We start from the raw sequence: 14,373 nt of genomic DNA on the forward strand, positions 1-14,373 counted from the left end.
TAAACAGAATTTTTACAAGATTGGATAAAAGTTTTATAGACAATAGGATTTCTGATTTCAGATAGGAATGGATGGGTAGTTAATTAATTTGGAGTAAGACAGACATGCTGGTTTTTGCCAAGTTTAATTTTGAGTCATGTTGCATTGGGAAATGGCTTTTTTTTTGGTTGTTTTTTTTTTTTGTTTGTTTGTTCTTAAGGCAAGAGCCTGTTCTTGCTTTGGGGAACTGGGTTCAGGCTTTAGCTGTTGCTTACCTGCTTTATAGTCTCTGGCAAGGCATTTTTGCCTACTTCATCGCCCCCTTGACTCCCCTGTTTTTTCAGTTAAAAGATGTCCAAGCAAGGATAGTTGGTGAACGCAGCCAAGGCTCTGAACTATTCAGTGGCCTCATAAATGCATGCTAGTAGTTACATTCTCTGTTTTAAACTGGGATTTTTGTGTCATACTGGACCGGTTTCACAAGTCCAATTTTAGTTTCAATACTGAAACATGCTGCACTTCTGTGTCTATAAACAAGTGCTAAAAATAAATGCTAGAATGTGTCACTGTTAACATACAGACCACCTAATGACACACACATGACAAAGTTCAGAAAGGGTGTGCCCTTCATGGAACTTGTGCTTCAGTAGTTTGGGATTTTATCATTTACAGAAATGTTACTTGTAAAAGAATACATGCAGAATTGGAATATATGACCAGAAACATGTATATTGCTAGAATTTTCTTGCTCTCATTTTACCACTGAAAAGTCGTCTCCCTTGACATGAAGAGAGGGAAACGGGGGAGGAGAAAAAGGAATGTAAAGTAAAGGCAGCAATAGTTAGAACAGGAATAGATTGAGAGGAGGAGAAGATCCAGAAGAAAAACTGTAGGCATTTGAACTTCAGACCTTAACTAACCTTCTGATTGCCTGGGAGGAATGAGGATTGATTACGAGCTTCCCCCTGCCCTGCCAGCCCTTGGTGTCTGACTTCCATTAGCTTTTCTTGCTTTCAAGGCATCTGTTAAACTGCCCTGTGCCCTTTGAAGGCAAAGGCTTGTAGTAGAGCTAACGAAAGGTAGATTTGTTCTCTAGTGCTGTTTGTTCTTCTTCTTGTTATTAAAGCTGTTACTAAAGGATCAATGACCAACGTTATACTGAAATAAAGTGCTCTTGTCCTGTTCAGAAATAGCAATAAAAACATTGTACTTCATTGGTTTAAAAACAAACCCACAACCCACAGTGACATAAAGAAAATGGTTAGTTGAGAGCATTGCAAAGTTAATTCTGCATAGCATTAGTATGATTATTTTGCAGCCCATGTCCAAAGGAATGTACTTGGGTAATGACAGTTTGTCTGGCAACATCCAGACTTGGACTTTGATATGACTACTACTTTCACAAATAATATAAAAGGGCATGTTACGTCAATAGTGTTTCTGCTGTATGGGAGGGGTGGGATTTTGCCAGCTTTATGTTCCATCAAGTTATTGTGTACTGGAGGAGGGTAGGAAGTTGAACAGGGTCAATTCTTGAACTGCTGTCCTGGCTACAGGCAGTCTCTTCCTGCTGTGGTGTTTGGAAGACTGCTCAGTACTTCCAGTTGCTGGTGCTCCATGTGGAAGGCTTCAATTATTGGTAGGGGAGCAGATCCAAAGTGATGAACAGCTCACTGCCTGTGACAGCAGAGAGCTGTCATCTGTCACGAGTTCTTCCCCTTTTTCCTTCAAGGTGGTAGTGCTTCTCTGTGAAACTTCTGTTGTGTTTTGAAGAGGATGCTGAAGAATAGCATAGCTGGGACAGTCAGAAGTTGCTGCTTGCCAAGTGTCATAATCTTAAATGTCTTAAAACTTCTGGTGGCCTCTTGGGGAGCAAAATGAGTCAAAACAGAGGTTTCTGAAGAATCTCAGCTTAAGACTGGTGAATGCTGCGTGATATTGTTACTTGCATATGGTGTTTCATTTACTAGTCTTTTTCTTGTGCCACTGTTGTGATGTCTTCTTCAGCTGGATGCTGTTTTCTGGGGCTGCTGCTGGTTTTAAAGAGCCATCTATTTTTATTGCTCACTGAAACAGTAACTTCACTAGTGGTTTGCTTCCCTGTAAGTGGTGGGATTTGTGTTTCCTCTTACTTAAGACGGCAACAGATGTATTGTTCCTGAAATGGAGTATCTTTTTCCTTTCACTATAGGAGATTTCAGCTATCCTAAGACAAAAGTTCTGCAGGTATGACCTCTTCTCAAGTCACCTTTGAAGTAAGAGGACCATCAGTACCAGGTACCCAAAGCATGCTTTCTCCTTTTCTTATGGTTTAACTAGACGATGACTGAATAGAAGGATGTTCAAAGGCTGTCTTGTCTGTTTTCTGCAGAGGTAAAAGAACACATCAGTTCTAATATCAAAATAATAAGTCATTATAAAGTACATTAATAAGAAATTTCACATAGGAATTTGAAAATTAAATTTGGGAATAAAAATGTTTACCTTTTTCTTCAAACAGCAATTTCATAGTGTGCTTGAGAATTTGATGCTGACTGAAATGGTTATGATTGTTTTAAAATCAGTATTCTGTCTCTAGTTTATTCCATGGAAACAAGTGTTTACATTCTGAACCACGATAGTCAGGCATGCATTGACATGTTTGTTCTGATTTTTTAGTCTCTCTGCATCCCTATTGAAAGTTCTCCATAACAAGATGTGACTTCCAGTGGGAATTAAGGACAGAAAGAATATACAATATTAATTCGATATGCCATCTGTGCAAAAATGTGTGAAATAACTTCTGTAATCTAAATAGGGAACACAAGATGTCAGGTCATGTAGAACACCAAGATTTAGTATTGATAAATTGTGCTTATTACTTTGACCTTCATCCTTAGGAACTTTGAAGGAAGATCACCAAAAACGTAATTGGTGGTTGCCTGACAAAGGCAGGTGAATGTGGAGCATGTACAGACTGGCAAAATTCCTGTTACAGACGAATACCAGATGGCATAGGCGCCTCTTGTAGTTGGGGGGAAAAATGATAAAAACATTTCAAGAGTTTTGACATCTGCACCATGTTAGACCTTTCCTGTGTTTCTCCCATTTGCTTGGGAATTTGGGAACTGAACATTGACACACAATGTGGACATGAAGCCTTTAGTAAGACATATTTTTTTATAGCATTCTGGAGAAGAGTTTAAAGAATAAATTGACCTTAGATCAAATGAGGCTCTGAAGCACTGGTGTAGCTAATCAATGGAGTATTGCAAGCTATACTTCTTGTTGCTTGCACTGATGTGATGGTGCTGTCACTAGTAAAGTTGACTTTGGATTTGTTAACTTTTTCTTGTACTGTTAGTATCTGCAAGAAAAATCAGCGTTAGGGAGAGCTAGATCCTGCCTCAGTGGCTGGTTACAAAGAATCACCTGGAGATACTTACCATATGTATAGCATAAAGAGATGACACAGAAAGTTGCTTCTGGTGATGACGATACTGATACTACTGCTCCTGACTGGGGAGAAGAGCTTTGAGATGCAGCAGTAGCAACATGCCTTCTTCTGAAAGAAGAGAGGTAGGTTTTCAGAATAATCAGCAGTTCTACAAACAGCGAAATTACCGCTTTATTTAGAAATGTCACGTACTGATTTTGTGAGATCACCAGGGCGAGTAGTTGGTTGAGGAGACAAGAATCCCCACTTTGAGTGCTAATGTGCTCCCTGTGTCCTCATCGCTGTCAAAGCCAGTGATTCCAGGCGCACTGGCAGGATAAAAGGGCATTACCAGTATAGGAATGATGCTTTGACTCAGTCCCTCTAGCCAAACCACTTCTGGAGTCAACATTGGTAATGAAGCCTGACACATTGACGTAGGCTTTTACGTATTTGTGACACGGAGTGTTTAATTTCTGCCTTATCCTAGCAGAAGGAACAGGGTCACTGGTTACTGGCTGTAACTTCTGTAGGTCTTAATCAGGTGTCACATTAAAGGGGAGGTTTTCCCCTCCAAGCCTGTATGTTCACCTAGTCTGTCAATGTCCCAGAAAACATGAGACCCTTTCGCCTGACCAGCCTGTCAGAGCTCACTACAGAGACTGCTGGATAGCACACTGTGTCGGAGGGTGATTTGACTGCTCTACTCAGGGATTCACAGTGACAGATTCACTAGTCAAATCAATTCTTCAAGTTTCTGCAAACTCACACAAAACAGATCTCAGCTGAGAATTTTTTACTGTACAATTTTGTGACAGATTGCGGTTCGAGATTGCTGTTGATAGTACACTGACTGCAAGAACAAGTGTGAAATAGCATACACACAAAATGTAATCACAAATAAAAGCCAGCTGGAGTTATTAAATCATTAAATGTGCATAGATCATAGTACTTTTCTTACCTGATAGATGTTCCTGTGAGGGAGAAGATGGGTTTGGCCCATTGACTGATTCCAAGAGTTATGATTGAGTCTTCCCTAGTTTCTCCCCTTCCTGACCTTTATATTATTTCTTTACTTCTAGATGGAGGTTGAGTGACTCTAGGCATACATACTTTTGTTACTCATAGGTGTAAAATTCTCTCGCTTTACCTTTAAAGGGACGGTCAATAAAAAAATACGAAGCACATGCGCGGTGAGGGGTGGTTGTACCTTGGAAGAGGGTAGCTTTGAGATGTAGTGTGTTTTGGTATTACAATGAGATCATAATGAGAAAAGCTCATCCAAGAAAAGGGGTTTTGCCACAGTTGCTGGCTCAACAGCCAACATCTTCTCTTACCTCGCTCGCTTGACAGCTGCTGTGCAGTTTGTCAATACATGGTACCATCAAGTTCCTGTTCCAACAGGGCCCGCCCTCAGAGTCTTCACTCCATTCCACCCCTGTTCAGGTTCAGTTCCTTTTAGCAGGTGCTAAGGTTGCAGGTTATGTTGCCTGGGGAACTGCCTGGGAGTAGATACTGTTTGTACCAACTGCATTCCATCCTGGAAGTAGCAGCTGCAGTTTTACCCTAAAATTTCTTTAATTTTGTAATACAAACTTAGTAATTTTTCCACATCAGGACACAGTCCCATTCCAAGAGGCAGTTAGGTGGCCAAATATTAGCTTTTATGGAACAAAAAATGGAGCTTCTAGCTCCCACCTGTATACAAACATACTGTTCCAACAGAGCTGGCCCAAGCAGAGAGGTTGCAACACCCCTGAGGCTGTTGCAAAGCTGTGAGGCTGGGCAGAAGACTTGGAGTAGCTTCCTCACTGCAGCTCAAGGAGCTCTGCCAGTGGCAGCATCGGATTCCTCAGCAAGGGGAGGGGGAGAAGTGGATGGTCTCTGCACTTAAAACAAAAAACCAAGCAAAAGCCTGCTGAGCTTAAATTGCCTCTGAAAAGACAGTTCGAGTTTATCATGCATTTTGCTTGTGCCTTTCCTGGGAAAATTTAAGAAGCATTTTACAAATCCTGATTCAGCCTTGCAGTGTAATTGTTGGTGTGAGTTGAAGGGTGACTGTGCATCTTGTTTAAATGCTGCCTTTTGTATGTTGTACCTTGCAGAGCAATAAAGTATTCAGAGAATGTTCACAGTTGTTTAAAAAAGAAGGCCAGAAAATTACTCTAGCTAGCTGCTACTAAGAGGAGTGTAATTTAGATGGCACTTCAGAGGTTGGCCGATATATGCACTAAGCTGTACTAAATACTGCTCTTTTAAAGAGATATTAAAAGAATTTTAGCTTCTTTAAAATCTCCAGTCAGAAAGTCTGTGTGGTATTCAGGTGGTCTTTCCTCCCCCCTTTATCTCCTTCCTGCAAAAAACAAACCATAATGTAGCTTGGTAGAGTGTGGAAAAGGGAGACCACCTGACCTAGGGAATTGTGTGCAGTGAGTTGCGTAGTTAGTATACTCGTACAGCTGGTTTGTATGCTTACAGTGAACATACAAAAAGGCTGATTTTTATTTTTTAAATGAATTGGAACAAAAGATTTTTATAAAAAAAGGGGATTGTTGTTCAAGATGTTCTCAATTTCAGTAAGCTGTTTTTAGGAGCAAATTATCTTATTTAATTCCTGGGTTTTGTAGATTTTTTCAAACCCCTGGGTGTGCAGGGATTTCTTTTGTAAGCAGTTCTGGTGGTATCTCTTACTAGATTAACCTGTATAACTGGAAAAAATTGAGACAGTTTTAGAGGGATAAAGACTTCTTCAAAACTGTTATTTCAGGCTTTGAAGTTCAAGTTATGTTATTTGGCTTAGTAAAAGCTATTAAAAAAACAATGGGTAATAAAAGGAACAGTATTACTGCAGGATGATTTGGAAGCCAGCCCTTTTAAGGGCGGTTGTCAGTACTTCCTCTCTCAGTGAGATCCTTGTGATGGTGAAGAAAACGCTGTTGTAGTTTTGGGTGGGGGAAAAATCCTTTATGAACCAAAAAGAGGAAGCTTAGATGGGTGATTCTGGTGTATGTTTTTAACATATTTGACGGTTTGACAGCGTAGGCTGTACTTATTAATTCCATATAAGCTTGAGTAATGATGATTGTGGTTTTTTTCTGTTTGTTTGGGATTTTTTAGGAGAGGTTTTTGCTATATGCGGGAGCTGCAGTGCTTTGGGAAACTGGAATCCACAAGCTGCAGTGGTCCTTCAGACTGATGATCGGTAAGTCAGGATTTCGGGATTTTTATTTGTTTCCTTTGAAGCAGCTGGAGTTCTGGAGCAATGTTTATTCTGGCTTTGAGTTTGTAAACTATTGAGCTACTCATACCGTTAGTAAAACTCTACAGAATTTCTTGTATTGCCCTTGAAAATTTTGAAGGCTTAGGAATGTGTCCAAAAAAATGTTTAACTTGAGTATGCCTTTTCTACTTACAGGTGATGCTTCTAGCGTTGTGGCTGGCATATTTCAGTACCTTAATTGTAGACATTTTGAAACACTGCTATAGATAATTCTCAGTCCCATAACTATACAGCAAGTTATAGGAGATGTTTATATCATTTACTTTCTTTTTAACCTAGTCAAGTTATTGTGGCTATAAAGAGATGGGGAGAGGATTATTTAAAATGAGAGTTGTGTTAAGATTAAGTGGTTTGTGAGTATACAAACGTGAGTGTACTTGAAGAAATTTTAAACACAGTGGGGAAATTCAGCGGTTTCTTAAAACGATGCCCTGCTTATCACTGTTTGTATGATGCAGGAAAATAGGGCTCGCAGGTTGTATTTATACTCCTGTCAGTGACTTGCTGTGTGAGCTTGAATGAGTCCCGGAATTATTTCATCATGTTTACCCAATCTGTTAAATGAGGTTGAGAATTCTTGCTCCATTATAGAGCACTTCAGACCTGTAGATTAGAAAGTGTAATTTCAGTTTTAAATACCTATTGTGCTTTGTGCATTTTGCTAAGTTACCTTGTAAAAGCTTTTCTTGCAGCAATACACTAAATCTTATTTTAGAATATCACTTACTGTTTTGTTATTTCCCTCTCCCGCAGTCAATTATGGAAAGCTACTGTAGAGCTTCTTAGAGGAGTTCCTGTTCGGTACCGGTATTTTAAAGGGTACTTCCTAGAACCTAAGGTATGTACAACCTTTTCTATTTTAAGTTGGCTCATCCCTAGTAAAAAAAAATCCCTTACTTGAAGTAAAAAGGATTTTCTGAGTTAAACTTGAGTTTTTAGAAATAAATCCCAAATTGCAACAAACGAAACATTCAACTATTTGTGGAAATACAAGCAGTTCACTTCTGGAAAGACATGACTGTGTGCTGTTAACTTTTAATTATTTTTGTTAAATTGTCTTCTCTCTTGTACCAGTGTTAGTGTTTCAAAAATTCCAGTGATAGTGAAATGCCTGACGCTATTATAAAACTTATATGATACAGTGAATTCTCATTAGTTATAGTGAGGCTATAACGACTTTGACAGTTATCATTGAACACGGACTTCAGCAGGTCAAGGATCTGTAGCATGGAAGCAAGCAATAGCAGGAGAAAAATGGTTAGTGTGAGCAGGTGTATTTAAAATTGCCTAATCTACAGTTTTTAAAATAACTGCGGATATTTTTTGTGAAGCATGAGAAATATTAACTAGTTTTTGTGCTGCATAATTAACATATGTTAATCTCTTGGAATGAAAAGGTGAAGCAAGGAATGGGGCATCCCAGTGTTTTCTCTAGGTTTGTATATAGGTATTTGCATGACTTGGGTGGCAGGGGAAAACCCAAGAGACACACAGATGTGTTTTTAGAGGTATTGATGTCAAAGGTGCATGTGAGTGGAATGTATATGGCAGTATACTGGTCTGTAAAAACTGTACTAGGGTAAGCGGGGAGTTCTTCAGACTAGGGATGAGACTGTATCCAGAAAAAAGTTGGACTAAGCTGAGAAAATAAGCAGCTGCTCTTTGACTGTTTTTCTTAAATAGCAAGTAATAATTGTAAGAAACAACCCATTTAATACTATCTTTGCTGTCTTACTGTATTAATAATCCTGTAGCTAACCATTCTGGGATTTAGTTCTTTGAAATAGGTATTATGAAGGCCATAGCTAAATGTGCAAAGGAGTTGCAGAATCATCTCATCTGTATCTTTTAAATATTTTAAATTACTGTCAAGAGCGTGTTAAGTTTTTGTCAGCTGGACTAGCCTTTCTTTCACTGAAAGTATTTGACAGAGTTGTCATCTCAGTGAAGGACAATAACTTCAAATAAAACACAATTCTGTTTTTTCTTTACAGCATGTGAAATAGTTTAATCTGAAACTGATGTTTAAATTGTTATTCTGAGGCAAAAGAAGGGAAAGCTAATAACAGATTTCTTTTTCTGAGGTCAAACTGAGGCCAAAAGTAGATCAGTTCTTACAGCCTAGCAACTCTGATGGGACTCATACATTTTTTTTTTTTTTTTTTTTTTTTTTTGCAAATGCCCATAAGCTCAAAATGTAATCAGTAGCACACTAGAAAAAGCACACTTAGTGAGAACAGATTGGCAGAAAATGTGCTTATAGACAACAACTTCTGTTTTAACATTTGAAAAAGTTTACGATATGTATTGGTGAGTGTGTTTTTTTAAGTAGGTGCTCTGTATCGTGCACGCTTTATGTACCGTGTGATGCAGAGTCTGCCAAGGTAAGTATAAATTTTATGGAATACCAGCATATATATAAAGGAGGAAAAAAGAAAACCACCCTACAAAACAAAGTAATGTGAATTACTAGGGTACGTGGTTATCCACTTAGCAGTGTCTAGCCTGTACTTACTAAGTGCCCAGGACTTTATTTCTTGTAACTTAAAGTATTTTGAAGAAAAGAATTACAGGTACAGTCTTTCCTCCCTCTTTCTGTAAATTTTTTGAAGACCAATGAAAAAGCAGGTCCCCTTCATTGTGACATGAGTATAATGCACAGTATAGTGCAAATGAGACAGTATGTGGAGGACTTTTAGCATTAGAAACTCTGATAAGGAAAAGAGACTTCTAAGTTACATTATTCTGAATATTTTTATTTCAGTAATTTTTTTCATTTGGCATTGCATGTGATTAATCTGCTAAATTTGATAGGCTTGTGATATATGATCCCTCAGGCGCTGTTAACCTCTTATATCAGCCCGATTTTGTGTCATGGTCTGTAGTAGGATAACTTAAATACATGTGTAGTCTTAAATATATATTAAAGTCTGAATATGTGAATTTGACACCACATAATTGAGTAAATCATTCTGAAGACAGATCCAGCTGAAATTGCTGTGCCTTTCTGTATCAACTGCATCTTTGAAGATGCTGGAGATGGACATGGTGGCAAAGCTGGGAGCGTTACATGTTTACACAGAGCAACGATAGTTCTCATCCAAAATATTGCTATAGGCTAGATGTGAAAATAGATACAATAATTCACAATTTGGAAAAAAAACAAATAGGAAAGTATTTTTCTCACCTCTCTCTAAACAAAAAAAGTCATCATTTGATCTCTGTTAAAGGATAGTACAATGTCACAGGGAGTTTGGTTTGTTTGCACTGAAGCATTTTGGTGTTAGCATGATTGTGGTTATGTAAATAGAGTGGGTTTTTTTTATACTTAATATATTGAAATCTGTAGAATTTTTGTAGGAATACAAATACATGTATATACAAAGGACATTTTACTATAAAATTGGTGCAAGTCTTGGCTCCCGCGTTTCAAGAGCTTTTACTGTGTTTTAAATGTTTTAATGATAATTGAAGAATCATCTTAAGCATTTTAAAAAGAAAAGTAAATACATGCACTTGATGAAATAAGACAGTAATTTAAACTATTTTGCTCAAAGTTTGTTCTTTTCTTAAACATAGTCTAGTATCAGTTACCTTACTGTGAGGATCTTCCCGTGTTTTATTCTACATATACCTTCTGTTTGTTTGGGGGAGAATGGCAAAAGGTGGGAACCAAAACCCTCTAGTCTGGAATTTAAGTCTTCCGTATCATATTTTTAAGGAGAATGGTTTTGTATGTATTGTTTGCATGATGCATATTTGAAAACCTTAGTAAGGTAAATACGTTCTGTTAAGCTATGTTCTGTATTTGTTTTTCCAACAGTAAATAAGCATGCATGTTTAGGGTTATTTCTTTCAAGGGAAGTATGAAATAACTAAGCTATCCATGCATGCAGCAGGACTTTTAAAACTGCATTGGTAAACATTTTTCACTCTTGTGAGAATATTGCTTAATTATGGAGGTTTCAAATTAGACTTAAATTTACTTTTCCAAAATGTCAATAAATCCATTTAGTGCCTGGAATATAGTAATAAAAGTGAAACTTGGGTCTAGACTCAGTAATTTCTTTAATATTGGAATGCTTTAGAAAAGCTTTTGCTAGACTAATAACCCATGGTTAACCTGATAATAAGAAAGGAACACCGCTGCCATGACTGTGCTGAGATAGCAGATTGTGTGTTAAACTTGTTGGAAATACTACAGCTATAAAATTTTTACTTAGCTCAGGGCTTCCTGGCAAGTGACTTGTGTTTGCTGTATTGCCTTACAAAGTTAGTCATGCTGGCTGAATGGCTTTGGTTGATTGGTTTTGTGCTTAATTATTGTCTTTTGCATGGCACAGGAATCCAGAGAGATTTTTGTCAGAAATCCAGCATCAGAAGTTAATTCCAATTAATTTAGCTCTCTCATGTTCTTGAAGTAGATTAATATTATTGAAACTTACTTTTGAGAAGTACAGTTGAGTAAATGCGGTTAACATGGTGTTTTTAAGATGATATTTTTGTTTCCTAGTGCCTACTCTGTTATGTTGCCTTGGATCAGGAAGTTTGGAACTGGCCTCCTAAATTATCGTTTAAACATCCACGGAAGTGCTTTCATTTTTATGGTTGTACTGAACACCCAAGCACTTCATGCAGATGGTGCATCCAGACTGCTTTGAACCCCTGGAACATTAGGCTACGTAGTCATTTTACCCTTATTTTTAAAAGTGTCTGATGACTACTGGGGGACCTCCCAGCTTCTGACGATGTAAAAGGACTTGATTTTTAAAGGAAATTCTTGAATGTCCTTTAAGAGCTTTAAAATTGCATCATATGTTCAGCTAAATATGAATCAAGCAATGTATTTTTGATGTATTTGATTAAAAAAATACAGTTCTCTGTGTTAGTGGAGAGGGATCTGTGCTGTGCAGTGCCACTTACTATAATCTCAGTGTACTGCCCACAGGGTTGCTTCACATGAGATTTACAGGTGTGCCCTTTTAGGACTGGCCTAGAAGAGGCTGACTTTTTAGGTAACATTATTACCATCTTATGAATATTGATGACACATAATTTACTTCCACTATGGGCTGATCTGAACTGGGCTGTTGTTCAGATGTGGTCAGTATATGCCACTGAAATTACATCAGTACTTTAACCTCGTTATAACAATGGCTTCTGTTACATGTGATTAAAACATTATTTAAATGAACACAAACACCATCTGAGCAGGGATTGTGAGGGTGCTTGTCAGTCACATCTGTGCTTGTTCTCTGATCCATTGCCCTTTTTTTTTCCAGGTAGCTGTGCTTGGCTCTTAGTGTGGAAAGTGTTGAGGGCCCCAGGGATTACATGCATAATCAGGCCACCATATTCCTTTCAGGGGATGAAATTTTGCTGAATGTATCCAGTGTGTTGTGCTGTTATTGTTAGGATAATGTTACTCAAATTCTCATTCATAATTTTAGAACCTAAAATTAAAATGTGCAGTTACAGTAGTGTAAGACATAAACCGGTATTGGTATTTCAATATGTTAGGGATTTCTACAAAGAAAACCTTGCTTACCTTTTGCAGAAAACAGCTCAATCCGTGTTAGGACTGACTTGTGTTCCCCAGGTTTGCAAAGCTACAGGTTCTGTATGTGTTATGGGAGTCACTGTTGGAGAGCTTGCAGGCCTGCGTGGTGCTGGGAAGTGAATGGTAGCCTCCCTGCTGGCAAACGGGGTTCAGCCTCGGAAACTGGGACTGTGACACGCCAGTGTGAGAGAAGGGGGAAGAAACTTCTCATAGTCTGTTTTTCTGGAAGTCCGTAAGAGTGATAATTGTGGCAGCAGTGAGAAGATGGGAGTTAAAGCTGCCCTGAAACGGGGATAAACTGAAATTAATAGTATCATCTTTTTTTATTTACATGCATTCTGTCTTTTAAGTATATGTATTTTATTCTGACACAACTCTTGAGTATAGATGCCCCTGAATTGCTTTTAGCTAAGATTCACAGAGCAAACCCATCTTATTGAGTGGTTTTATTTGGTGTTGGCTGTTAACTCATCCGAAAGCATAGGTGATTAAATGTGTGTGTTTGATATATTTCAAGAAATCCCATCTGTTTTTAAAGAATTTATTCAGTAAGCTGTAAGTTGATAAAGCTTTATGGTACTGTGTAATTATATTGCCGAGCTTGACACCTGTCTGGATGTCCCTGTTGATGTGAAGTCTGTTTAAACAAGAACCTGAAGTACTGGGACAAATTGGCCTATTGCTTTGGCAATAGTAGCAAGTCTTTTTGGAAATGAGTTACTTGGGTCCAAAACACCAAAATGACAAACTCTGAAGCTATCTGACAGTGGTTCTTCTGACCGATAGTAACAACCATGCAATGTTCAGGGAAACTTCTTAGGGTGACTGAGCTGGGAATCAAGCATATTCTTTCTGTTGTTGGCCAGTGGCTACCTAAAAGCTTTAACCTAGAAAACCATTTCAAACTTCAATCGTTCTCAAAGAAGAGATTGAGTTACTGTTCTGATTATCTGTCTGAATCTTGGCTATGTTTATCAACAAATATAATCTTTTGAGGGACAGTAACTTTTTTTTGTGTGTGTGCAAGAATCTAATTTATCCTGTCCCAAATGGAATAGACTGCAGGAGTTTCACTGCTGGCCAGTTGGATCAAGTATTTATGTTTTAATTAAATGGTAAATAATTTGCTCTTCTGTACCATAACTGAAATAACTGTGTTTTATAGACTTTGAATTAGTTAAGGAAATTTTACAGGAGAACCCACCCCTGCAACTGTTAACAGCATGAGTAGATGCTGAGTGCTGTTTGAAATTCGAGATGTGAGATACGTTTTTTTGTAAGTCGTTGCTGTAGTATCTTAAAAAAGCAAGCACTCTTAATGAGTTCAGAGACACTGTTTTTTTGTATCAGAATGAAACTGAAGTAGTCCAGTGGAGTAGCTGTAAGCAGTAAAGGTTTAATAATTCCATGTAACTTCTCCACCCTGTCACAAGTTTTGTCATATGTATGCCTGATGCATCAGACGGCGTCATCAGCAGTTGTAGGGGTAACGAACGAGCCTGATCTGTTTTCTTTCTCTTTAACGCTCTCTCTCTGTCCCACTCTGTTTCTTCTTTTTCTTTCTTAAACCTGTAATTTTAGTTCACAACCATCCCAAACAGCTTCATGGGTAGAAAATCAGATATAACAAAAGAAATTATTGCAGACATTTAACTTTTAAATTACAGACTATCGATGGTCCCTGCGAAGTCATAGTTCACACGTGGGAGACTCATCTACAACCACGATCAATTACCCCTTTAGGTATGGGCATCAACTGCATCTGTTTGAGGCATATGCATAAGATTGCTAATATGCTGCACATTGGTGTAGAGGGATTGATAACTATAGTTTTAAAATACTTAAATTTATTGTGTTGGAGGTATAAACTTTTTCTTTGCACAACATGGGCCTTACTCTCAAAATATATGTATATATAAATAAGTGGCTTAAAAATGGAGTGGATGTTAAATTCTTTGCTGCTATCCTTAAGATTGTGGGTTGGTTTTTTTATTAATTTGGAATTGTAATAATTTTCTGTAAGTTTAATTCTTTGAGACTAAGGATCCATATTATTTTTTTTAGAGAAAATGTGGGGAGGGGGAGGGTGTGAAGTCACTGCTGTTTTTATGTAACTAATATTTCATGCAAAAAAAATTA

At 37.9% G+C, this 14,373-nt stretch overlaps 1 protein-coding gene across 6 annotated transcripts in view; it reads left to right on the top strand.

Annotated features, from left to right (window-relative positions):
• GPCPD1 (glycerophosphocholine phosphodiesterase 1) overlaps positions 1–14,373 on the top strand; it is a 46,837-nt gene that overhangs the window by 6,563 nt on the left and 25,901 nt on the right. For all 6 annotated transcript variants that reach the window (XM_080388599.1, XM_080388600.1, XM_080388601.1 and 3 more), the window contains exons 2-5: positions 2,171–2,256; positions 6,512–6,596; positions 7,428–7,512; positions 13,902–13,977. In XM_080388599.1, the coding sequence (XP_080244725.1) occupies positions 2,208–2,256; positions 6,512–6,596; positions 7,428–7,512; positions 13,902–13,977 (295 nt within the window). In that variant the 5' untranslated portion in view covers positions 2,171–2,207. The remainder of the gene's footprint in view (positions 1–2,170; positions 2,257–6,511; positions 6,597–7,427; positions 7,513–13,901; positions 13,978–14,373) is intronic.

Source organism: Falco punctatus (genome assembly GCF_963210335.1).
Source record: "Falco punctatus genome assembly, chromosome: 5".
Classification (NCBI taxonomy): Eukaryota; Metazoa; Chordata; class Aves; order Falconiformes; family Falconidae; genus Falco; species Falco punctatus.